This window comes from Hylobates moloch, unplaced genomic scaffold (assembly GCF_009828535.3).
Source record: "Hylobates moloch isolate HMO894 unplaced genomic scaffold, HMol_V3 SCAFFOLD_2, whole genome shotgun sequence".
Taxonomy (NCBI): Eukaryota; Metazoa; Chordata; class Mammalia; order Primates; family Hylobatidae; genus Hylobates; species Hylobates moloch.
Window position 1 is genome coordinate 93,875,192 of NW_026652277.1, and position 27,738 is coordinate 93,902,929.

The 27,738-nt window shown below is 36.4% G+C and overlaps 1 protein-coding gene across 1 annotated transcript in view; it reads right to left on the minus strand.

The window, feature by feature from the left end:
- Positions 1-27,738, minus strand: part of COL19A1 (collagen type XIX alpha 1 chain) — a 337,609-nt gene that overhangs the window by 184,613 nt on the left and 125,258 nt on the right. The window contains exon 12 of the mRNA XM_032154149.2: positions 6,669-6,722. Coding sequence (XP_032010040.1) covers positions 6,669-6,722 — 54 coding nt within the window. The remainder of the gene's footprint in view (positions 1-6,668; positions 6,723-27,738) is intronic.

Genomic DNA, 27,738 nt, shown 5'->3' on the forward strand with positions numbered 1-27,738 from the left:
GCCTTTTATGTATAATCATGGGTAAGTTGGGTAAGCTTTCCTATAAAATAGGTATAATAAGTAATAGTTTTCTTGAAGGGTTGTTCTGAGAATCATATGTTGTAGAGACATTTAGCACACGGTAGGCACTTAATAAATGTTGTTTTTACTTTTCAAGTTCAAGTTTAAGGGACAACTGATAGTTCTTTTCTTGTTCAGCTTTATACCAGTTTGATGGATACGTAACAACTGTGCTTTAACTCACATAGGATAAAATGCAATTGAGAAGTACTGCATTTGTCAAACTTCTACTTTCATGACCATTAAAGTAGGCCCATGTAACTCACGTCTTCCTGTGACAAAGTATAATGTTGTGAAGGCCATGGCATTGTAATAGCCTCTAAGAAACACATCAGAAATGCTTTTCTCAAATGCAGTTTTTCTCCTTGTGTCACACTGGTGCTCCCATCAATGGTTATTGAGTGCTAGGGAGAAAGGACACAGCACTCACCATAGGCATAAAGAGCCAAATGGAACAGACTCTGAATTAAATATTGAGTAAGATGGGTATCTGTTACGAAGGTTCTCAATAAAATTCATGTATATAAAGATTCTCAAAACACAGTAGTTGATTCTACATGTAATGTGGAGGCAGAAACTGTTATCTAAAGGCAAGATAAAAGCTGAAGAGCAGTATGATAACTAGAATTATAAAAGCAGGTAGACTATAAAATTAATTTTTGTTGGAGTACCTAGTACTACTAATGAGACATCTTTAAAATTCAAAAGCTAATATAAAAATATTATTTGTTAAAAATTTTTAACCCATCAATTAATTCTTTTCACAAGCTTTCAATGACTTAACATTATTCCCTAGCAATGTCAACAGCTGTTGCCAGCCGTTATCTCTGGTTTTGTGATTTCAATATTTTTGTATTCTCTAGTACAGATTGCATTGGTATAAGGAGATTAACATGATTATTTTAGAAACACCAGATGCTGTAATTCTAATAAGGGATATTTAAAAGATCATAACATAGATTCAGAAAAAGAGACAACTCAACAATTAAGTCTACTTTTCTAAGATTGTATAATCCCACAGAAACAAATAAATAAAAAGATGTACCTATTAGAGCTAAATGTGTTTTATTTAACTCGGTTTCTAATAATAGTGAATGTTTATATAGTTCTTGCTCTATGTTGGACACTGTTCTAAATGCTTTCTGTATGATAGTCCCTTTAATCTTCACAAAAAAATCCATGAGGTAATTTTGGGGCACAGAGAGTGATAACCCCAAAGTGTGGTGCTTTGGCATGCTGAGTACTTTTGAATTAAAAGGAATTGAAAAGCCTTAGAAGCTGCCTCAGATCCAAGAACTTTCTAACCTTCTCTTGTTTCTCCTCCAACCCCTCCTCAAGTACAGGGAGGAGCTCTCTCTGGAAGTTTCTTTATCAGACTGAGAAATCTTCTTCCAGAAAAAGCAATTGTCTTAAAACCCCCTTCCTAGGAATCTAACAGAATCAGGAAAATTAATCTCTGGAGAAGAGAAGGAACTAAAAGTTGTCACCATGCCCAGACAGACTTAGTCTATTCTTCTGAGGGCAGCTCTGAGGGATTACCTGGGAGTCTTTATCTGCAAAACAAGACAACTTTTGTTCACAGTCCAGGTCCAGCCCTCACCTTTCTGTAACTTGTCCACAAGCTATTGTTAGCTCTTGGTCCCATTCAATTCAAAAAATAGTTTACTGCCTCTCAAAATTGCCTACATCTCCCCATCTCCTTCTTTCCTATAAAGAGGGTTCCATTTAAGCTTCAACCATCTGGCCTTTCTTTGAGTCTTGTATTTCTTATGGCTCCCACTGTATGCACGTGAATATATTTGTATGTCTTTTCTCCTGTTAATCTGTCCATTGTCAGTTCGTTTCAGCAGACTGAACCCCTCAGAGGGGAAGGGAAAATTATCTTTTCCCCTACAGTAAGTACTATTGAAATTATCATTCTGTGGTGCAAATAAGGAAACTGAGGCACAGAGAGGCTAAGTAATTTACCAAGTAGTACATCAGCTAGTTAGTGGCAGAGCTGGGATTTGAACCCAGATAGTCTGGCTTTAAAGATCACAATTATAACTTTATATTATTCCCTCTCAAGTCTATTCTAAGATATCTTTGTTAAATATATCTTATATTAGGCCACAGTCAAAATTATTTAATTATACACTAGATTGTGTGTAAAGACAAGGTCATGTATTTTCAAGGTTAAATTTTCTAGCAATTCAAATTTTTGAAAATGTTAATATATGTTTTGTATGCATTATTTAAACTAGAATGGACATATGAGCATGCATTTGTTTAGTAATACCACAGACATCAAACAAAAGTTTAGGCATGCACATACATACACACACACACACACACACACACACACACACACACAGTTAAGATACACTTAGAAAAATATCAGCACATTTTTTCTTGTCCCAATGACTAGGGGCTGCTACTGGCATTAGATTAGGTTAGTGAGCTTCAAGGATGCTAAACATTCTGCTCTTGCAAGACAGTCTGACTTGAGAAAGAATTGTCTTGCCAAAATGCCAGCAGTGCCACATTGAGAAAGACTGAATTGCTACATATTACCCTTTAAATTAAAGTTTACACTTTCCAAAGTGAGCTGGCCCATTTTGTGAGAAAGCTGACACAAAATAAGTTATTAAGATACATTGACATTAAGATACATATATAATATGCACAATAAAGACTATTAAAAAGGCTGTGGAATTCATTTAGTAGAAATATTAAAGCATTCCAATATACTCTGACTTAGAAAGTAGCTGGAGTCACCTGGCCCATTGAGTTCATTTACTACACATTCTAAGATAATATTTCTGAAGTTATAATTTGCATCATGGCTTGACTTTAATTCAAATGAAAATAGCCATTATAATACCTTTCAATTTCTAAGAATGTATACCTGGGCTTATTGAAAGTCAGAGTGAACTGTCATAAATGCTGAATTACTTTAGTTTGCAGAGTCAGTTTTTTTAGCACTGAAAAATAAGCAATGATGTGTGGCACGATTTACTGGGAAAATCAGACTTTTCAGCCAAATATTTAGAGTTAAAGGCCAATTGGCCGGGCCCGGTGGCTCACGCTTGTAATCCCAGCACTTTGGGAGGCCGAGGCGGGCGGATCACAAGGTCAGGAGATCGAGACCACGGTGAAACCCCGTCTCTACTAAAAATACAAAAAATTAGCCGGGCGTGGTGGCGGGCGCCTGTAGTCCCAGCTACTCGGAGAGGCTGAGGCAGGGGAATGGCGGGAACCCGGGGGGCGGAGCTTGCAGTGAGCCGAGATTGCGCCACTGCACTCCAGCCTGGGCGACAGAGCGAGACTCCGTCTCAAAAAAAAATAAAATAAAATAAAAATAGAGTTAAAGGCCAATTTTAGTATTTTAAAAAAGAAAGTTGCTTAATTTCTGAAGCCTTTAATTTCCTGCTTCTGAAAATAGGAATACTATCACTCCCCACTCTACTAACCAATTAAGCTGGGTGAAGGTCAAATTTCAAATTCCTTGTGAAAATAGTTTATGAACTATAACACAATATTAACACTCCCCCCATCTCCAACAGTGTAATAACCAAGCAGTTGATTCTTTACTTCTAGTGATAGTAGAGGGGAAAGAGGAGAACTCTTACTACTTTTTGTTATTTCTCTTTAGTCATGACTCCTGAATATCTTTGGCAAAATTAAGGGGAAAAAAATAACATCATCTGCTTATTAACTAAGTAACCAAGCGAGAAAAGTTAATGTGCTTTGTCATGCTTTATGGTTGTACTTAATGAGCTACATCAGACAATAACGGTGCTAAAGGAATGCCCTCCTATTACTGGGACATGTGAAGGACTCTTCCAAGATTCCTCAAAGGGATAGACATTCACACTGCTCACTAGGCCTTTGGGATCTCTCAGTAAGCTAGTGTTACTCAGACTTGGAACTCACACAGTGGCTACCAGAGAGTTTGGGAATATAGCAGGCCCTCAGATATATGCATGTATCGGTTGGTTAATTAAAAAGCCCAATAACCTTACTTTCAGACAATGTAAGAAAAATTTTCAAATCTTGAAAAAAATGTGAATATATTTCAGGTTCCAACCTCCCAAATATCTTTCCAGTTTTATTCAAATATTTCAAAAAATCCTTTCTCTATTTCAATTCCAATATTACTTTTATGCACTTGCAATACACTCTGTTTTGCTCCTCTGTCTCAGAGAGCCCACATACATGTAGTTTGGTTATTTTTTGCAACACTGTAATTAATCTCTTTCAACACTCCTGCGTTTCTCACAAGTTAGTATCCTTCTCACACAGAACGGTCAACATGTTGGGCTATTTTTGAGTTTTCAACTCCAATCAAGTGCCAAATCATATGTATTTTACCTCTTTAGCATCATTCTCTGTATCTTCCCTTCCACATCTGTTATTCTAGCTTAGACTCTAATTACTTATATTTTACTCTGTCATAATATTAATAACTGCTCAGTTTTTCAAACTAACATTCAGCAAATAGTTATTTGGAACTTACCCCAAACATGTGCTAAGTACTAGGATTCCAACACATGGTCTTTGCTTTCATGGAGAGTGTAATAGAAAGAACAGAAAACACAGGCAAAGGCCCAAATTCTATCCATTTCAGAATCCACTGTGAAAGGAATTTTCATTTAAACAAAGTGTGGGCCAGATCTCCCCTTTGTTATGAAGAGGAAGGACAAGCATCCTCACATCCAGTACTTTCTATGCTCTGGCTTCATCTCTTCCTGTTTTGTTTTTCTCACTGTGCCTTACATATAGCAGGAACTCAATAAACCTGAATACATCCAGTACTTTCCATGCTCTGGCTTCATCTCTTCCTGTTTTGTTTTTCTCACTGTGCCTTACATGTAGCAGGAACTCAATAAACCTGAATGAATGCTTCAAGCCTCATCAGGCTCTTCAAGTTTATAATCTTAATAACTCTTTGCATAAAATCATAGCACATAATAGCGATAGGGGCTTTAGAATCTATCCCAAGTCCGCCGGGCACGGAGGCTTACACCTGTAATCCCAGCACTTTGGGAGGCCGAGGAGGGCAGATCACGAGGTCAGGAGATCGAGACCATCCTGGCTAACACGGTGAAACCCCGTCTCTACCAAAAATACAAAAAATTAGCCAGGCCTAGTGGCGGGCACCTGTAGTCCCAGCTACTCGGGAGGCTGAGGCAGGAGAATGGTGTGAACCCAGGAGGCAGAGCTTGCAGTGAGCCGAGATCACACCACTGCCACTGCACTCCAGCCTGGGGGAAAGAGCAAGACTCCGTCTCAAAAAAAAAAAAGAATCTATCCCAAGTCCATCACTTTACAGACTCTGAGAAGTGATCTGCTCTTCTGTGACAGAACTGGAGACAAACTGGGCCCTGGCTTTCTACTCCAGAACTCATCCCACTTCACCATGTGCCTCCAATGACAGGAGTAAGAGGTGAGTCAGTTACTCTATTTAAACATGTGTGACATTCAGTGTCCTGATGTATTACAGGTGGTAAAGAAGATGCAGAGACTCCCATAGCTACAAGCCATTGGGGCTTGTGCCTATTCTCTGCTGTAGAAAAATCACTTCAAAGCGAGAGAAATAAGAATGACAGTGAAACAACTATTATTTTAGTTAACATACATAGAAACATTAACTACTATTACTACTAGGGTCTTTCTTTTTTGGGAGACTACACACACACACACACACACACACACACACACACACGACTTTCTCCACAGGCCGGAAAGATTGGTCTTCAGCCTCTCTTCCACTGTAATGATCTCCTGCATACAAAATGGGTTTCTGAACACATCTAGGGCATTAGGGAGCTAGACATAGTCTCATAGTTTTTCCTTATTCTTTTATAAGTCATGTGGCCCTTCAGGTCCTTTCTAAAACATATTTATGTAAGTGAGAAAAGGAAGCCGCGGGAAAAACTAATTCTCATTTTGGACACTTCCCCTACCAGTAAAGATAACATATCTATAGTAAATGGTGAGTAAATGTAAATACAATTACATTTCAGAGTGAAACCCACATTTGGGCTATCCTTCAAATTTTATCCTAAAATCTGGAGTGCAATTCTGGGAGGATAACTGTCCTGAGGGGAAGGGGAGAAGATGACTGGGGTCCAAGGATATCACAGACGATGTTATCCCTGAGGCTGCGGAACTGGTCCACGGAGGGGAGCAATACGGATTTAGTTTCCCTTCACTTCGCCCTTTCTTCCCATCACTGAAAGCCTACCAATACAGACGCCATCTATAGACTAGATGGAGATTTGGACTGAGATGAAAAGTGAACCACTGATAAGAGCACAAGCCATGGCAGAAGATATGTAAGACGAAAACAGACAGAAAAAGACGACTAGAAAATTTGCAAGCAAGAAACATCAAGGAGAAAGGCCTGTTAAGGCCAAGCACAGGTAGAAAATATATAAAGCCAATGAAATGAAACTAAAAACACTGGGCCTCTTCTGAGCCATGTGAAAGAACATCATGATTCTTAATTTTGTTGGATCATGGCTGGCTGGCTCTGCCAAAAATAGGTAAATCTTAATAGCATTAAATAGCATATCTTAGTGGTAAAATATAAACAGAGTATCAGAAAAAAGAGTTAGGCTTACATTTTCTCCATTAAGGCCAGCCAGACCCGGATCTCCTTTTTCTCCTTGTTCACCCTAAAAAGAAACAATTTATACAATGAAAATTCTTATATCTGAAAACCTTTGCTAGCAAAAAATAAAGTTATGTTGGTTGGGTATTTATAACAATACGATTACTTTGCTAAACCCTTGAAAGGCACGTTTATTAAAAAACAATCCTGAGTCGTAAAACCAAAGAGAAGTTTAAAAGTTCAAAGAAAAGCTGTAGCTGGGTGCAGCGGTTCACACCTGTAATCCTAGCACTTTGGGAGGCCGAGGCTGGTGGATCAATTGAGGTCAGGATTTCGAGACCAGCCTGACCAACATGGTGAAACCTGTCTCTACTAAAAATACAAAAAAATTAGCCAGGCATGGTGGCACGCGCCTGTAGTCCCAGCTACTCAGGAGGCTGAGGCAGAAGAATTGCTTGAACCTGGGAGGTGGAGGTTGCAGTGAGCCAAGATCATGCCACTGCACTCCAGCCTGGGTAAGAGAGCGAGACTCCATCTCAAAAAAAAAAAAAAAAAAAAAAGCTGCATAAAAATGATTAAACCATAAAAATGGAACAAGAATATTTTCCTCTATAAGCAACAAAGAACTTTCTGGAAGGTGATTTGGATTGACAATATATACCAAGGATCTCAAATCCGTTCATTTCATTTGAGCCATTTTGAGCTCAAATTTGAGCTCATTTGAGCCATTTCATTTGACTTATTTTCCCCATTCCCTCACTCCTGTATCTTGAGCTCTCTCTCAAATCAACTACCTGTCCTCAAGTCATTGTCTCAGACCTTGTTTCAGGAGAATGAAAGTGAAGACAATGTCTATCAGCCCCCAATGCCTTCACTTTTGTCCATCCATGATCTGTCATTCCAAGTGCTTTGTTACCACCACTCTAAACACCCTTGCTCTACTAGCTTTCTGATGGAGCCAACTCCAGTGAATCACTGTCCACCTCTTGTTCCTACAGAAAAAATATACAATTGGGTAGACTGGTATTATTATAAATTCATGATCACTAATCTAATTCTAGGTCCTTAAAGTGTGCCATTCCCCTCAAATCCTTGGTATTATGACTTCTGCTTTTACTCTCAAAAACCTTGCTTTCTACCAAGAAAAAAGAAGCCATCATACAAGCCTTTTCTTGATGCCATGAAATCTACAAATTCACTTATTTTAAAACCATTCTTTACTCTTCCACATGGAAGAATTGTTCCTTACTGTTTAATGGTAATCTTTCAACCTGGGCTTTCAATCCCATCTTTTTCTGCTCCCTCATGGAATTAATGATTAAAATTATGGCCCTCTTCTGAATCTTCAGCCTTTTCCCCCTCACTTCTTTCTAACCACACCGAAACATGCTGTTGAATCTTCTGTTAAAACAAAATCTCGCACTTCCATCTCCTGCCATTTCCAGCTTCACCTGGAAGGAAATCCTTCCTTTTTCAGATAAACTTCTTGAGCCAGGCTCCTGATACTCCTGTTTGCATTCATTACTCCCACTCACTCTGCAGTCCACTCCAGATTGACTTGTACCTTATTTGGTCCTCAAAAACTGCTCACGCCAAGGTCTTGGGTGACCACCAACAGATAACTTTTAGTCTTTTTCTTCCTTAACCTATCAGAAGCATTTCATATCTTTATGACAAGCCCCCTCCTAGAAATACTTACTTGCTGTGATGCTATATTTCCTTCATTTTTATTCTACCTCTGTAGCTGCATTTACTCATTTTCATTTTTGCTAGATCCTCTAAGTGTTGCGGCTCCACAGGGATCTGTCCCAGCTTCTTATGTTTTCCCTTTCAACAAACTTTCCCTAGATGTTTTTTCTACTTTTATAGCTACAATGATCATCTATATGCTAATGAGTCTCATGTTCCTACTTCCAGCATAGATATCTTTTTTATTGTTTAGCTAACAGTTTTATTAAGGTATGATTTACTTGCCATAATACTGATAACACTGTACATGTAGGGTGCAATCGTTTCAGTAAATTTATATAGGTCTGCAACCATCACCACAACTTAAGATTAAAATACTTCCATTACCTAAAAAAGCTTCCTTGTGCCCATTTGTAGTCAACTGCTTCTCACTCTTCCAGTCCCAGAAAACTACTGACATACTTTTTGTCTCTATAGTTTTGCTTTTTTCTAGAAATTTCATATAAATAGAATTATACAGTATGTAGCCTTTTTTGTCTAGCTTAATTGATTCAACATTATGCTTTTGAGTTTACCCACGTTGCATGGATGAGTATTTTGTTTCTTTTGAGTAGTATCATTTGTATGGGTACACCATATTTTATTTATTAATTCACCAGTTTCTTATTTTTAGATATTCTAAATAATGCTGCTATGAACAATAAAATAAACATCTTTTTGTGGACATAGATTTTTACTTTTCTTACGTAAATACCCAGGAGTTTAATTGCTAGGTCATAATAGATAAGTATGTGTTTAACTTTCTAGGAAATTCCCAAACCAGTTTCCAAAGTGCCATTTTACATTCCCATCAGCAGTGTATTAGGCTTCCTGATTTCTACATACTCTCACCAATTCTGCCAATTTTTTTGATTATAGCCATTTTATCGATGTATAGTATTTCATTGTGGCTTTAATTTGCATTTTCTTAATGATTAATGATCATTTCCTCCGCTCGTTAGACATTCACATATCTTCTTTAAAGAAGCATCTATTTAAATCTTTTTTCCATTTTTAGTTTGCCTTCTTATTTGTCAGATGTAAAAGTTCTTTATCTATTATTGATACAAGCCATTTATCAGATATATAACTTGCAAATACTTGCTCCCAGAATATGGTTTCGTTATTTTATTCTTGAAATAATATTTTTAAATTAAAAAAATTTAACAGCTTTATTGAGGTGTAATCAGCATACAATAATTTTCACATATTTAATGTACACAAATTTGGTAAGTTTTGACACATGCATACAGCCATGAAACCATCATAACAATTAAAGTAACAAACATTTCCATGTTTGTTTTGTTTTGTTTTGATTTTCCTAATGACTAATCATGTTGAACAACTTTTCATGAGTTTATTTGCAATTCATATATCTTTTGGGTGGAGTACTATTACAATCATACTCATTTTAAAAATTGTATTGTTTAGAGCTATTTATATATTCTAGATAAAAGTCATTTCATCATATATGTAATTTGAAAATATTTCTCCCATGGTGTGCTTTGTCTTTTTATTCTCCTGGCAGTGTCATTCAAAAAAGAGATATTTTTAACTATTTCTTTCATTGATTGAGCTTTTAGTGTCATAGATAAAAATCTATGCCTAACCCAAAATCACAAAGTATTTATTCTATATTTTCTTCTAAAAAATTTACAGTTTTGGTTTTTACATTTATTTCTATTACCTATTTTAAGTAAGTTTTCTATAATGTGCGAGGTATGGGTTGAAGTTCTTGTCTTTCTTTTTCTTGAACATGCAAATCCAACCATATAAAAGGGTTGTTGAGAAAAGCTATTTATTATCAGCTGAGTTATTTTTGTACCCTGTTGAAAGCCATTTGGCTAGATATATGTGGGTTTACATTTTGACTCTATTATTTCCCATTTGTCTATTTGTCTGTCTTTATGCTGACGCCACACTTCCTTGATTATCATTATGATAAATGTTGAAATCAGGTAATATTAGTCCTTCAGTTTTGTTATTTTTTTAAAAATCATTTTGGCTATACCAGGTCATTTGCATTTCCACATGATGGCTAGAAAAATTTGTTGCATTTGCAAAAATGCTTCAGATTTTCATTGAGATTTCCTTGACTCTATAGATCAATATCCAAAGAACTGTCACCTTAACAATACTGGGTCTTCCAATCCACAAATCATCTCTACATTTATTTAGGTCTTCTTAAATTGCTTTTAGCAATGTTTTTTAGTCATCCATGTACAGGTCATCACCATAAATAAAATTGTTTTCAAAATTTCATTTTTTTGATTGATTGTTGCTTGTATATGGAAATCAAATAAAAATTTGTATATTCAACTTGATTCCTGCAACCTTGCTAAACCTGCTAATTAATTGTAATCTTTTATTGTAGATTCTTCAGGATTTTTTACATATAAGATTATACCATCTAAGAATAAAGATGGGCTTTCTTCTTCTCTTCCATTTTATATGTCTTTAATGGCTTTTTCCTGCAGTATTACACTGGCTAGAACCTCCAGGATAATATTGAATGTAAATGAGGATAGTGGATATTCTTGTATTGATCCTGATCTTAGAGTTCAGTCTTTCATCATTAAGTGAAATACTCACAATTTTTGTTTTCACAAATCCCTCTTATCAGAGTGACGAATTGCTCTTCTATTCTTAATTTGTTGAATGGGTATTGAATTTTGAAAAAACATTCTGTCCTGAAATCATTGAGGTAATCATATTGGTTTTGTTCTTTACTAATATGGTGCATGACATCAACAAATTTTCAAATGTTAAACCACTCTTTCAAGGTTTATAATTGTTTCTATGTGTTATTGGATTCAGTTTGCTAATATTTGTTAAGTGGTTTTTTGTGTATATGTGTGTGTGTGTGCATCTGTGTTTATGAGAGATATTGGCCTATGGACTCGTGAGGTCTTTGACTTGCAGTATCAGAGTAATATTGGCCTCATAAAATGAAGTAGGAAGAGTTCCCTCCTTTTTGATTTTTGAAAAAATTATGTGTAGGATTGGTCTCATTTCAAATAAAGATTGAAGACATCTGGTAGAATTAAAGAATCTGAATCTAAGCTTTTTTGATAGCAAGATTTTAACTATTACAATGTATACAACTGAAATAGGACTATACAATTCTTCTATTTGTTCTTGAGTCAGTTTTGGTAATTTTTGACTTTCTAAGAATTTGTACATTTTAACTGTATTATAGAATTTATTAGTCTAAACTCATTGATAATATTCCCTTGTAAGCCTTTTAGTTTCTGTAGGGTCTGTAGTGGTGTCCCCTCCCTCATTGTAGTTACTGGTAATTTTTTCTTTCCTTTTTTTTTCCTGATCAGTCTGGCTAGAAGTTCACTAACTTTGTTGATCTTTTCAAAGAACCAATTTTTGATGGTATTACTTTTCTTTATTGTTCTTCTAGTTATTTTTTCCAATTTTTATTTTATTTCCACTCTAATTTTATTGTTCCTGCCTTCTACATACTTGGTTATTGATATGCTCTCTTTTCCATATTCTTGGAGGTGGATACTTAGATTGTTAACATTCAATTTTTATTCCTTTCTAATATAAGCATTTAAATCTGTACAACTAAACTTGTTTTTATTTTTATTAAGCTCGAAATATTTTCAAATTTTCCTTTTGATTCCTTTTTTGACCTACAGGGTATTGAGAATCATATTTTTTTGTTTCAAAACATTTGAAGATTTAATAGAGATTTTTTTTCTAATATTGATGTCTAATTTAATTCCATTTTGACCAAAAACATACTTTATATAACTTGAATCCTTAAAATGTATTGAGATTCATTTAGTAATGGAGAATATAGTCTATCTTGGTAAATTATTTATATGCACTTGGAAAAATGTGTATTTTATTATCGTTGGGTGGAGTGTTTTATGAATGTCAGTTCAGATAAGTGTACTGTAGGCTTATTCGAGTCTACTGTATTCTGAGAGAAGAGTATTGAAATCTTTAAATATAATTGTGTTAATTGCTTCTTTCTAATTTCTATTTATTTCTAACTGCCTATTGTCTTTCATTTCTGTCCGTCTCTGCTTCATGCATTTTGAGGCTCTGTTAGGTACATACACAATAATAATTGCTACATCTTCCTGCTATATTAGCCCTTTTATCATTATATAAAATATTCTTTCCTATCTCCAATAATGTCACTTGTCATAGAGTCTGTGTAATACTAGTATACTCACTCCATATTTCTTGTGGTTACACTTTACATAGGACATCTTTGTATATCCTTTAACTTTCAACCTATTTGTATCTTGAATCTCATCCATATCTCTTGTAGATAGTATATAGTTGGATCTTGCTTTGTAAAATCCAATCTGACATTCTTTGCCTTTTGATGTATTTATTCTGTTCACATTTAATGTAATTATTGATATGGCAAATATCCATGTGCAAAAAATTGATTCATAAATCACACCCTACACAAAAATTAACTCAAATGAACAATAGACACAAATGTAAATTCCAAAGCTATAAAAATTATAGAACAAAACATAGAAAAATATTTTCTAACATTGGGTTGGGTAAAGGTTTCTATTTTGTTATTTAATTATTTCTATAAGTGTCATCAATTTTGCTCCCCTGTTCTTTCTCTCCTACCTTCATTTTTGTTCAACGAATATTTTTAGCATGCTATTTTAGTTTTTCATAAATTTTTAGCTTTTTTTGAAATTTTTAAAGTGATTCTACAATATGCATCTTTACTTTATCATAATCTATTTCAGTTAACATTGACTTAATTTCAGAAAACTATGGCAAATTTCAGTTTAGATGTATTTCCTCTCCATTTTCTTGTATCATTGATGTCATATATAATATATTCATATCCTATAAATCTAACAGTGTAGTGTAATAGTTATTGCTTTAACATTATATTTTTTAAAAAATTAGAAGAAACATACAAATATAGTCATATATCTATGACTATACAAATGCAAATATATGACATGACAAATAAAATTATAGTCATCTATCTAAATGTTTTAAATTTAAAAATTTGGATGGGGCCAAGATGGCCGACTAGAAACAATGGCAATCGGAGGCTCCCATAGAAAAGAACCATAATAAGCATGTGAATCCTTCACCGGCAACCAAGGTATCTAGGTTCTCTCATCAGAACTGACTAGGTGACTGGCATGATCCATAGAGAGGAAGGAAGAGCAGTGTGGTGCAGCAGCCCACCTGAGAGCCAGGGGAGCCCTCACCCCACAGCCAAGGGAAGTGGTGAGTGAGCATGCTGCCTAGCCAGGGAAACCATGCTTTTTCCACAGAACTGTGCAACCCATGGACCAGAAAATCCCACTTGCAAATTCACGCCACCAGAGCCTAGGGTCCCAACCCCAGAGCTGCACAGATTGTCAACAGCCTCTCAGCTGGAATCTGCTTAAGCCTGCTGAGCTCCCACGGGGAAGGGCAACCAGCCCCACAGCTGTGGCTTACTGTCTAAGCTGTTTGAGCTCCCTGGAGAAGGGGTAGCAGCCAGCACAACTGCCTAACACACTAAGTTCCTTGGGTGGGGGAAGGGCAGAACAACTCCAGCCAGAGGCTCAGGGACAGAACCTGGATCTCCCTGGGCATGAGCCCCTGGGCAGGGGGTGAGTGACCACAGTCTCTGCGGACCAGCAGACTTAATCTTTCCTCCTGGCAGTTCTGAGGAATCTGGGCAGCCCAGACGAGTGGGCTTCCCCCTAGCAAAGCACACCCCCTCCACCAAGGGGCAAAGTGCTTCATTAAACAGGTCCTGTTCCCCATGCCACCCAACTGGGTGAGACCCTCCTATAGGGGTTGTTAGACACCCTATACAGGAGCAATCCTACTGGCATCAGGTTGGTGCCCTTTGAGGTCAGAGATCCCAGAAGAAGGAGCAGACACCCATCTTTGCTGTTCTCCAGACTCCTTGAGTGACATCGCCAGGCATGGGAGCAAACCAGATGAATAGGGCCTGAAGTGAACCCCAAGCAAACCGTAGCAGCCCTACAGAAGAGGTACCTGACCATTGAAAGAAAAATAAACAAACAGAAAGCAACAACAACAGCATTAACAACAACAAAAGTCCCTAAAAAACACTCCATCCAAGGGTCAGCATCCTCAGAGATCCAAACTAGACGAACTCATGAAGAAGAGAAAGAATCAATGAAAAAATGTTGAAAACTCAAAAGGCCAGAGTGCCTCTTCTCCTCCAAATGATTGCAACATCTCTCCAGCAAGGGCGCAGAACTGGATGGAGGATGAGATAGAAGAAATGACAGAAGTAGGCTTCAGAAGATGGATAATAAAAAAGTACGCCATAATCCCAGCACTCAGGAAGGCCAAGGCAGGCAGATCGCGAGGTCAGGAGATCGAGACCATCCTGGCTAACACGGTGAGACCCCGTCACTACTCGTCAATACTAAAAATACAAAACATTAGCTGGATGTGGTGGCAGGCACCTGTAGTCCCAGCTACTCGGGAGGCTGAGGCAGGAGAATGGCATGAACCCAGGAGGCAGAGCTTGCAGTGAGCCGAGATTGAGCCACTGCACTCCAGCTTGGGTGGCAACAGAGCAAGACTCCGTCAAAAAAAAAAAAAAAAAAAAAGGACACTGAACTAAAGGAACATGTTTTAGTCCAATGCAAACAAGCTAAAAACCTTGATAAAAGGTTTGAGGAGCTGCTAACTAGAATAACCAGTTTAGAGAGGAACATAAATGACCTGATGGAGCTGAAAAGCATAGCAATAGTACTTCATGAAGCATACACAGAGCATTACACTTTGTGAAGTGGAAGAAAGGATTTCAGTGTTTGAAGACCACCTTGCTATCATAAGGCATGCAGACAAGATTAGAGAAAAAGAATGAAAAGGAATGAACAAAGCCTCCAAGAAATATGGGACTTTGTAAAAAGACCAAACTACGATTGATTGGAGTACCTGAAGGAGATGAGGAGCATGGAAACAAGCTGGAAAACACACTTCAGAATATTATACAGGAGAACTTCCTCAACCTAGCAAGACAGGCCAACATGCAGATTCAGGAAATACAGAGAATGCCACTAAGATACCCCTCGAGAAGACCAACCCCGAGACACATAATTGTCAGATTCTCCAAGGTTGAAATTAAGGAAGAAAATGTTAAGAGTAGCCAGAGAGAAAGACCAGGTCACCTACACAGGGAAGCCCATCAGACTAACAGCAGACCTTTCAGCAGAAACTCTACAAGCCAGAAGAAAATGGGGACCAATATTCAACATTCTTAAAGAAAAGGATTTTCAACCTAGAATTTCATATCCAGCCAAACTAAGCTTCATAAGCGAAGGAGAAATAAAATCCTATACAGACAAGCAAATGCTGAGGGATTTTGTTACCACCAGGTCTGCCTTGCAAGAGCTCCTGAAAGAAGCATTGAATATGGAAAGGAAAATCTGGTACTAGCCACTGCAAAAACACACCAAAATATAAAGACCAATGACACTATGAAGAAATTGCATCAACTAGTGTGCAAAATAACCAGATAGCATCATGATGAGAGAATCAAATTCACACATAACAATACTAACATTAAATGTAAAGGGGTTAAATGACCCAATTAAAAGACACAGACTGGCAAATTGGATAAAGAGTCAAGACCCATTGGTGTGCTGTATTCAGGAGACACATCTCATGTGCAGAGACACACATAGGCTCAAAATAAAGGGATGGAGGAAGATCTACCAAGCAAATGGAAAACAAAATAAGGCAGGGGTTGCAATCCTAGTCTCTGATAAAACAGACTTTAAACCAACAAATATCAAAAGAGACAAAGAAGGCCATTACATAATGGTAAAGGGATCAATTCAACAAGAAGAGCTAACTATCCTAAATATATATGCACCCAATACAGGAGCATGCAGATTCATAAAATGAGTTCTTAGAGACATACAAGAGAGACTTAGACTCCCACACAATAATAGTGGGAGACTTTAACACCCCACTGTCAATGTTAGACAGATCAATAAAACAGGGAATTAACAAGGATATTCAGGACTTGAACTCAGCTCTGGATCAAGTGGACCTAATAGATGTCTACAGAACTCCCCACCCCAAATCAACAGAATATACATTCTTCTAAGTGCTACATGGCACTTATTCTAAAATCGACCACATAATTGGAAGTAAAACACTCCTCAGCAAATGCAAAAGAACTGAAATCATAACAAACAGTCTCTCAGTGCAAGCAAATTAGAACTCAGGATTAAGAAACTCAAAACCACACAATTACATGGAAATTGAACAACTTCCTCTGAATGACTTCTGGGTAAATAATGAAATTAAGGCAGAAATCAAGAAGCTCTTTGAAACCAATAAGAACAAAGAGAAAACTTACCAGAATCTATGGGACACAGCTAAAACAGTGTTGAGGGAAATTTATATAACACTCAATGCCCACATAAGAAAGCTAGAAAGATCTCAAATTGACACCCTAACATCACAATTAAAAGAGCTAGAGAGGCAAGAGCAAACTAATCCAAAAGCTAGTAGAAGACAAGAAATAACTAAAATCAGAGCAGAATTGAAGGAGATAGAGACACGAAAAACCCTCCAAAAAATCAATGAATCCAGGTGCTGTTTTTTTGAGGAAAAAAAAAACCAACAACAACATAGACCACTAGCTAGACTAATAAAGAAGAAAAGAGAGAAGAATTAAATAGACACAATAAAAAGTGACAAAGGGGATATCACCACTGACCCCCACAGAAATACAAACTACCACCAGAGAATACTATAAACACCTCTACGCAAATAAACTAGAAAATCTAGAAGAAATAGATAAATATATATATAAATATATTTAAAAAAACACCCTTTCAAGACTAAACCAGGATGAATAGACAATGAATAGACCAATAACAAGTTCTGAAACTGAGGCAGTAATTAATAGCCTACCAATCAAAAAAAAAAAAAACCCCAGGACCAGACGGATTCACAGCCAAATTCTACCAGGGGTATGAGGAGCTGGAACCATTCCTTCTGAAACTGAAAAAGAGGGACTCCTCTCTAACTCATTTTATGAAGTCAGCATCTTCCTGATACCAAAACTGGGCAGAGACACAACAACAACAAAAAAGAAAACTTCAGGCCAATATCCCTGACGAACATCAATGTCAAAATCCTCAATAAAATACTGGCAAACCGAATCCAGCAGCACATCAAAACACGTATCCACCATGATCAAGTTGGCTTCATCCCTGGGATGCAAGGCTGGTTCAACCTATGCAAATCAATAAATGAAATCCATCACATAAACAGAACCAAAGAGAAAAACCACATGATTATCTCAATATATGCAGAAATGGCTTTTGATAAAATTCAACATCCCTTCATGTTAAAAACCCTCAATAAACTAGGTATTGATGGAACACATCTCAAAATAATAAGAGCTATTTATGATAAACCCACATCGAATATCATAATGAATGGGCAAAAGCTGGAAGCATTCCCTTTGAAAACAGGCACAAGACACAGATGCCCTCTCTCACAACTCCTATTCAACATAGTATCAGAAATTTTGGCCAGGGCAATCAGACAACAGAAAGAAATAAAGGGTATTCAAATAGGAAGAGAGGAAGTCAAATTTTCTGTTTGCAGATGACATGATTTCATATTTAGAAAACCCCATCATCTCAGCGCAAAAACTCCTTAAGCTGATAAGCCACTTCAGCAAATTCTCAGGGTACAAAATCAATGTGCAAAAATCACAAGCATTCCTTTACAACAACAACAGGCAAGCAGAGAGCCAAATCATGAATTAACTCCCATTCACAATCGTTACAAAGAGAAGAAAATACCTAGGAATATAGCTAACAGGGGATATAAAGGACCTCTTCACAGAGAACTACAAACCACTGCTCAAGGAAATAAGAGACGACATAAACAAATGGAAAAACATTCCATGCTTATGGATAGAAAGAATCAATATCGTGAAAATGGCCATACTGACCAAAATAATTTATAGATCCAACACTATTCCTATCAAACTACCATTGACATTCTTCACAGAATTAGAAAAAGCTATTTTAAATTTCTTATGGAACCAAAGAATACCCATATAGCCAAGACAATCCTAAGCAAAAAGAACAAAGCTGGAGGCATCATGCTACCTGACTTCAAACTATACTACAAGGCTACAGTAACCAAAACAGCATGATACTAGTACCAAAACGGACATATAGACTAATGGAACAGAACAGAGACTTCAGAAATAAGACCATACATGTACAACTATCTGATCTTCGACAAACTTGACAAAAACAAGCAATGGGGAAAGAATCTCCTATTCAATAAATGATGCTGGGAAAACTGGCTAGCCATATGCAGAAAACTGAAATTGGACCCCTTTCTTACACCTTATACAAAAATTAACTGAAGATGGATTAAAGACATAAATGTAAAACCCAAAAACATAAAAACCCTAGAAGAAAACCTAGGCAGTACCATTCAGGACATAGGCATGGGCAAAGACTTCATGATGAAAACACCAAAAGCAATTGCAACAAAAGCCAAAATTAACAAATGGGATATAATTATACTAAAGAGCTTCTGCACAGCCAAAGAAATGATCGTCAGAGTGAACAGGCAACCTATAGTTGGGAGAACATTTTTTCAATCTACTCATGTGACAAAGGTCTAATATCCAGAATTTACAATGAATTTAAACAAATTTACAGGAAAAAAAGCAAACAACCCCATCAAAAAGTGGGCAAAGGATATGAACAGACACTTCTCAAAAGAAGACATTTATGTGGCCAACAAACATATGAAAAAAGCTCAACATCACTGATTATTAGAGAAATGCCAATAAAAACCACAATGAGATACTATCTCATGCCAGTCAGAATGGCAATTATTAAAAAGTCAAAAAACATCAGATGCTAGTGAGGCTGTGGAGAAATAAGAATGCTTTTACACTGTTGATGGGAATGTAAATTAGTTCAACCATTGTGGAAGACAGTGTGGCATTTCCTCAAGGATCTAGAACAAGAAATACCACTTGACCCAGCAATCCCATTACTGGGTATATACCCAAAGGAATATAAATCATTCTGCTATAAAGACACATGCACACGTACGTTTATTGCAGCACTATTTACAGTAGCAAAGTCATGGAACCAACCCAAATGCCCATCAATGATAGACTGAATAAAGAAAATGTGGTACATATACACCATGGAATACCATGCAGCCATAAAAAGGAATGAGATCATGTCATTTGCAGGGACATGGATGAAGCTAGAAACCATCATTTTCAGCACACTAACACAGGAACAGAAAAACAAACACTACATGTTCTCACTCCTAAGTGGGAGTTGAGCAATGAGAAAAATGGACACAGGGCCAGGGGCTGTGGGGGAATGGGGGGTGAGGGGAGGGAACTTAAAGGATGTGTCAGTAGGTGCAGCAAACCACCATGACACACGTATACCTATGTAACAAACCTGTACATTCTGTACTGTACATGTATCCTGAAACTTAAGTAAAACTTAAAAATAAATTTTAAAATTAAAAAAATACATACATAGTGTACTACTAACCTGCATATATAAATTAAACAAAGGAAGTTACACAACGTAACTGTTCTTTTCCAAATAAGAAATTCTTTTCTAACTTAAAGATACCTGTAGCTTACCATCTTAACAGAGCTTACATAAGATACTAATTTAAGTGCTTTGTTGTTGATAACGATGTAGAATGCTTTATATTGACCCAATATATTTACAAATTTCAGTGCTCTTTATTCCTTCATTCCATCACTTCCTCTGAATTCAAATTATTTTCTGTTATAATGACACCCTGTTTCTAAAAAGGTTTTTAAATGTAATCAAATTTTTTTTTTTTGTGAAACAGGGTGTCACTCTGCTGCTCAGGCTGGAATGCAATGATACAATCACAGGTCACTGCAGCCTTGACCTCCTGGGCTCAAGTGATGCTTCAGCCTCAGCCTTCCAAGTAGTTGGGACCACAGGCATGCACCATGACATCTAGCTATTTAAAAAAATAATTTTGTAGAGACAGGGTCTCACCTCGATGCCTAGGTTTGTCTTGAATTCCTGGGTTCAAGTGGCCTCCTGCCTTGGCCTCCCAAAGTGCTGGGATTACAGGCGTGAGTCACTACACCTGGCCTTTTTAATTTTAGAAATTAAAAAAGAAGGCCAGGCGTGATGGCTCAGGCCTGTAATCCCAGCACTTTGGGAGGCCGAGGTAGGCAGATCATGAGGTCAGGTGTTCGAGACCAGCATGATGAAACCCCATCTCTACTAAAAACAGAACAATTATCCGAGTGTGGTGGTGTGCACCTGTGATCCCAGCTACTTGGGAGGCTGAGACAGGAGAATCACTTGAACCCGGGAGGCGGAGGTTGCAGTGAGCTGAAATCATGAGTGAGACTCAGTCTCAAAAAATAAAGAAGATAAACATAAACTCTAATTAATGCTATGCATGCTAACATTTTAGAAGTGAAATGTACTGATGTCTGCAACTTTGAAGTACATAACAAAGAGATGGATAGATGTATGGATATGATAAAACAAATACAGCAAAATATTGTAGAATAGTGATGAATATATGAGTGTTCACTGTACAATTCTTTCAATCTTTCTGTATATGCTTGAATATTTTCACAATAAAATGAGGGAACTGAGGTGTGAGAGGAGGTAGGAATGATAAATTACTGTCTAATGAATGAAATTTCTTTTTTCTTTCTTTTTTTCTTTTTTTTTTTTTGAGAGGGAGTCTCGTTCTGTCGCCCAGAATAGAGTGCAGTGGAGTGATCTCGGCTTACTGCAACTTCCACTTCCCGGTTCATGCAATTCTTCTGCCTCAGCCTCCTGAGTTGCTGGCATTACAGGTATGCACCATCATGCTCGGTTAATTTTTTTAAATTTTTATTAGAGATGGGGTTTCACCATTGGTCAGGCTGGTCTTGAACTCCTAATCTCAGGTGATCTGCCCACCTTGGCCTCCCAAAGTGCTAGAACTGCAGGCATGAGATACCAAGCCTGGCTAAAGGGATGAAGTTTCTACGTGAAATAATGAAAACATTCAAAAATAAATTGTGGGGAAAGGGGAAAATAAATAAATACATAAATAAAATAATGAATTGTGTTGCAAAAAATAAAATTATTGTCTGTTATAATGTATTTGCATGTGGGACTTCTTTAGCAATTCTTACAGTTCATTTATGCTAGCAAGGAATTCATTTTATATTTTGTTGCTTCAAAATGTCTTCATTTTTGCTTTCATCTTTGATAGCTTCATTGAATACAGAATTCATAGTTGACAATCTCTTTTTTATTTTTGCACTTTGAATATGTCATTCTAAGGCCTTTTGGTCTCCATTGTTTCTGAAATTGCTATATTCTTATTGTTTTCACATACATGATGAATTGTTTTTCTGTTATTGCTTTTAAAATTTACTGTTTGTTTTGGCTTTTAGCAGTTTGATTATGATATCTAAATGTGGTTCTCTTTGTGTTTATCCTACTTGGAGTTCTAAAATTTCATCTATAAATTAATAGTTTTCATCAAATTTGAGAAGTGTTTGGCTCTTGCTTCTCTCTTATTTATCTCTCTCTTCCTTCCTCCTGGGATTCCCATTACATACATGTTGGTATGCTTGATGTTGTCTCACAGAATGTTGTGGCTCTGTTCATTTTTCATTATTATTTTTCTTTCTTGTCTTTGTTTAGATCATTTCAATTTATCCATATTTAAGTTCACTGATTTTTCCTTCTGCCACCTCAAATCTACTGTGAGTCTAGCTAGTAAATTTTTCATTTGGGTTATTGTACTCTGAAACTCTAGAATTTCCATTTGGTTCTTTTATGATGTCTATTTCTCTATACTGAGATTGAGTAATTGTCATATTTTCACTTAATTATTTGAACAGAGTTTTCTCTAATTCCTTGAACATATTTACAATATTTCTGTAAAGTCTTTGCTAAATTCAGTATCTGAGACCCTGGCCCTCTCAGAGTCAGCTTCTGCTGGATTACAGGCGTGAGCCACCACATCCAGCCCATTTTCTCTTTATTTTTAATTTCAAACTGGCTTCCTTGGGATCACCCCTGTGTCCAAATAACCTAATCATTGTGTAGTTGTTTGGACAGAAGCTGTGATAGCACCTCAAGTCCATAAGGCTTCCATCCACTTCTGATCAATCTGTGGGTGGGTTGGAGAAGGCATTCAATGTTGCAGTCCTTTCTCAAGGCTTCTTTGCTTTTTCTTTTTGCTGTGCTTATTTGATATCCCCCACATATGCATTAAGTTTCCCAGTGATCCTTCTCCTTTTTCTACTCTGTTAGATTCTCTTTTGGTTCTCTCTCTCTCTCTCTCTACATATATATATATATGTATACACACACACACACACACATATACGTACAAACATATGTATGTACGTACATATATATGTACACATACATATGTATGTACGTACATATATATGTACACATACATATATATGTACATACATATATATACACACACACATAAGTCTTTTTGAGAGAGAGATTGTATACAGTCTAACAAGGTAGAAGAATAGGAATAAAACTAGATTTCACTGAATGTACTGTTTTACAGACTCTATCTATTTAAAGGTTTTAAATAAGCTTATGTTATAGTTTTTAAAGGTTTTAAATAAGCTTATGTTATAGTTTTTAAAGGTTTTAAATAAGCTTGTTATAGTTTTTTAAAGGTTTTAAATAAGCTTATGTTACACGTTTTCAGTAACGTAAATCATTAAAATACATTGGTTTTAATTATTAAGAATCAGTAAGCTAAGGAATATTATTTTAGATAAAACTCCTTTGCCTAAACGTTTTAAATTTAAACATTAAAAAAATACATATATAGTGTACTACTAACCTGCCTATATAAATTAGTTAAACAAAGGAAGTTACAAAACATAACGTTTTTTTCCAAATAAGAAATTCTTTCCTAACTTGAATATACCTGTAGCTTACCATCTTAACACTAGATACTAATTTAGTGCTTTGTTGTTCATTATGAGTGGTAAATAAATGATTAATTATGTCTCTGGCAGTCAAATATAAGGCTAAGAAAAATAAGAGCTTTTCAAAACTGCCAATCCAAAGCATAAAGCTGTAATCGTGATCTAGTGACCTGAGTCTAGTGCTTGGAAATAGGAGGTCCGATTCTAATCACATGTCTGCCTCTATGGCTGTCTGAATATACATGTCTTTTTCTATTATTATGCTTTGTGATTTTTAACAGATAGAAGCAAATAACTCCTAAAGCCACCTGAATAGTATTGTTTCAATACTGAGATAAAGAAGAATTTATAGGTAAGTTACTGTATTATAAATTATACTCACCTAGATTCTTTTCAAATGATGACCTCATCAGGCCACAAAGATGAACCGAGATAAAGTTTGAGATAAATTTGTGTTCAGAGTCTAGTGCCCATGCTTTTTGAATAGCTGATCTCAAAAAGACTGTCTTGATAAAAACCTACTTGCTATGTCACAAATTGTTCGTAATTCTTTCAACTAAATGAATTAGGGCCAAGATTACTCACCTAATTGCATTTGTGACATATACCTAATTAAGTTCTTTCTCCAAGGAGAGAAAGGACTTAATCTAACAAAATAACTTCTATAAAATCAGCTTATATCAATTCCCTTTAGTAACTACAAATGTAGATATCAATAGATTGTACATTTAACTTGGTTCATATTTTGTATATGAGAATCAAATCTTCTTTCAAGAAACACTTTTATTGAAGTTTCACAAACCATTTCCAAGATCTAGCTGATAGTCCACTACTTCAAAAATTTTAAATGCAAAATTATCTGTATAATTAAAGAATTTAGATGGTTGTTGGAATTCCAGATAGAAAGACATAGTCTTTGCTTTGATTTGCTAACTTACCCAGAGCATACTTTTAGTAAAAAAAAAATCACACGGTTTTACCTAAATCAAACCATCTATCATCAAGTTATCCTTGTCTTGGCTACCTAGTTAACTTGGCTAATTGCTGTGGCAGGAAAGCTACCCAACTGACATTTGTATGACAGTCTAAAATTCAAGACTCTCTTTTAGAAAGCTAGGCTTTTGGGAAATATACTATTAGATAGTGATCATTCACATTGGCTAATATACTCCCAGAATTTCCAGACTTCTTAGAAGCTTATTTTGTGGTAGAGGGATAAAGGAGACATTCATAGAACTGTTGCCATAACTTCTGTAAATACTAACACCTGGCAGTAAACTAATGCATCCATAGAAATGGTCCCAATGGAACATGTTGGCAAGGTGGCATGCCACAACTCACCCTCCCACCTTGTTTAACTTGTGGCTACTACATTTCAAATGACAAATAATGGGGAAAGTTATTTTCAGATTAGCTGAGTCTTAAGAGAAAGAAAGAGTGTGTATGTGAGAGAGAGAACATTTGATTTTCAAAGGAAGGGAGTCCACAAAGGAATAAAAAGTCCTGGGTAGAGAGATAAAACAAGAAGGTGCCTCTTTGGTGAAGCCAGGCGTAAGGTGATATCTGAGGATGTGGGGACACTGTGGGCAGGGTCCGATATGCTAACATAGGCTCATTTCTGAAAATCATTAGGCTGGTCTTCCTCTTCTCAGATGCAAATGGATAGAGGCACACAGCAGATCTCCCACAAATGTCTCCTGAATAAAATATCATCAGGAATCATTTGGGGTAAAATACAGTGACGGCATTTTAAATAATGGTCTCACAGGCTGATTTGGAACTGGTGCCACATCCAGAATGAATTCTCGAAACTGTCAAATCTTCTGTGTACTCGTGTGACAATTTCCAAATTATAGCAATGTCTGCAATAATATTTCAGGCCATTTCCAAAATTCTCCATTTCATTTCATTTTGCTGATGAGGAAGGAAGATGAAATTTTATACTCATCTGAGAGAGACAATTTAGTCTGTCACAGCTGTTGCCTGGGAATCCAGTGAGAATGACAGATCTAGAAAGAAATTCTCCACAAGCGTCATAGGCAAACCTCCACTAGGTCCAATGACTCACTACTCTCATTGCTGTCTTTAACTCATTCCTTGTTTGACCAGGAGACACGGATTAGAGCATTTTCTTCTTTATTTGCGTGGGCATTAATACTTCTATAAACTTTCTAAAAATTCTCACTCAATTAGAGTGAACAAGATGAAAAGAGCTAGGAATTTAACATCATTAAAATCACAACTTTTTGGAGCTTCAGATTCCTTATTAATAAACTTGACTTAATAATATCATTATCATCTATCTCCACATTATTTTGAGTTGCTGCCTGAGAAGATGTTTACAAACTATCCATATATGTTATTTACTTTTGTAAAAAGGAAAATGTATAGTGCTAAATACCCACATAATAAAGCTAGAAAAATCTCAAATTAACAAACAAACATCACACCTAGAGGAATTTGAAAAACAAGAGCAATCCAACCCCAAAGCTAGCAGAAGACAAGAAATAACCAAAATAAGAGATGAACTAAAGGAAATAGAGATGCAAAAAAACATACAAAAGATCAACAAAACCAAAAGCTAGCTTTTTGAAAGAATAAATAAGATTGATAGACCACTAGCTAGACTAATAAAAAAAGAGAGAAGATACAAATAAACATAATCAGAAATGACAAAAGGGACATAACCACTGACTCCACAGAAATACAAAAATCCCTCAGAGACTACTATAAACACCTCTAGGCACACAAACTAGAAAATCTAGAAGAAATAGATAAACTCCTAGAAACATACAACCTCCCAAGATTGAACCAGAAAGAAATTGAAACCCTGAACAGACCAATAATGAGTTCTGAAATGGAATCAGTAATGAAAAGCTTACCAACTAGTAAAAGCCCTGGGCCAAGTAGATCCACAGCCAAATTCTACTAGACAAATAAAGAAGAGTTGGTACTAATCCTACCGAAACTACTTCAAAAAACTAAGGTGGAGGGACCCCTCCCTAACTCATCCTATGAGGCCAGCATCATTCTGATACCAAAACCTGGCATAGATACAATTTAAAAAGAAAATTTCAGGTCAATATCCTTGAAGAACATAGATGCAAAAATTCTCAACAAAATATTAGCAAACCAAATCCAACAGCACATCAAAAAGCTAATCACCCATGATCAAGTAGGCTTTATTCCTGGGAAGCATGATTGGTTCAACTATGCAAATCAATAAATGTGATTCATCACATAAACAGGACTAAGCACAAAAACCACATGATGATCTTAATAGACGAAGAAAAGGCTTATAATAAAATTAAACTTCCCTTCATGTTTAAAATCCTCAACAAACTAGGCATTTAAGGAACATACCTCAAAATAATAAGAGTCATCTGTGACAAAAACCCACAGCCAACATTACACCGAACGGGCAAAAGCTGGAAGCATTCTCCTTGAGAACTGGAACAAGACAAGGATGCCCTCTCTCATCACTCCCATTCAACACAGTATTGGAAGTCCTAGCCAGAGAAATCAGGCAACAGAAAGAAATAAAATACATCCAAATAGAAAGAGAAGAAGTCAAACTAGCTCTCACCACAGAAGATATGATTTTATACCTAGAAAACCCCATAATCTCTGCCCAAATGCTCCTAGATCTGAGAAACAACTTCAGCGAAGTTTCAGGACACCAAATCAATGTACAAAAATCCGTAGCATTCCCATATATCAACAAATGTCCAAGCTGAGAGCCAAATCAAGAACGCTATCCCATTCAGAGTTGCAACAAAAAGAATAAAATACCTGGGAATAGGGCCAACCAGGGAAGTGAAAGATCTCTACAATGAGAATTACCAAACACTGCTGAAAGAAATTAGAGACGACACAGACAAATGGAAAAACATTCCATGCTCGTGAATAGGAAAAATCAATATCGTTAAAAAAGCCATATTGCCCAAAGCAATTTACAGATTCAATGCTATTTCTATCAAACTACTAACATTTTTTTTCTTTTTTAAATTTTACTTTAAGTTCTTGTATACAAGTGCAAAATGAAACTACTAACAACATTTTTCATAGAATTAGAAAAAAACCTTCTAAAATTCATATGGAACCAAAAAAGAGCCTTGGTAGCCAAAGCAATCCTAGGCAAAAAGAACAAAGTTGGAGGCATCACACTTCCTGACTTCAAACTATACTACAAGTTCAGCGTGGCACTGGTACAAAAACAAGCACATAGACCAACGGAACAGGTTGGAGAACCCAGAAATAAAGATGCATACCTACAACCATCTGATTTTTGACAAGGCTTACGAAAACAAGCAATGGGGAAAGGACTCATTCAATAAATGATGCTGGCATAACTGGCTAGCCATATGCAGAA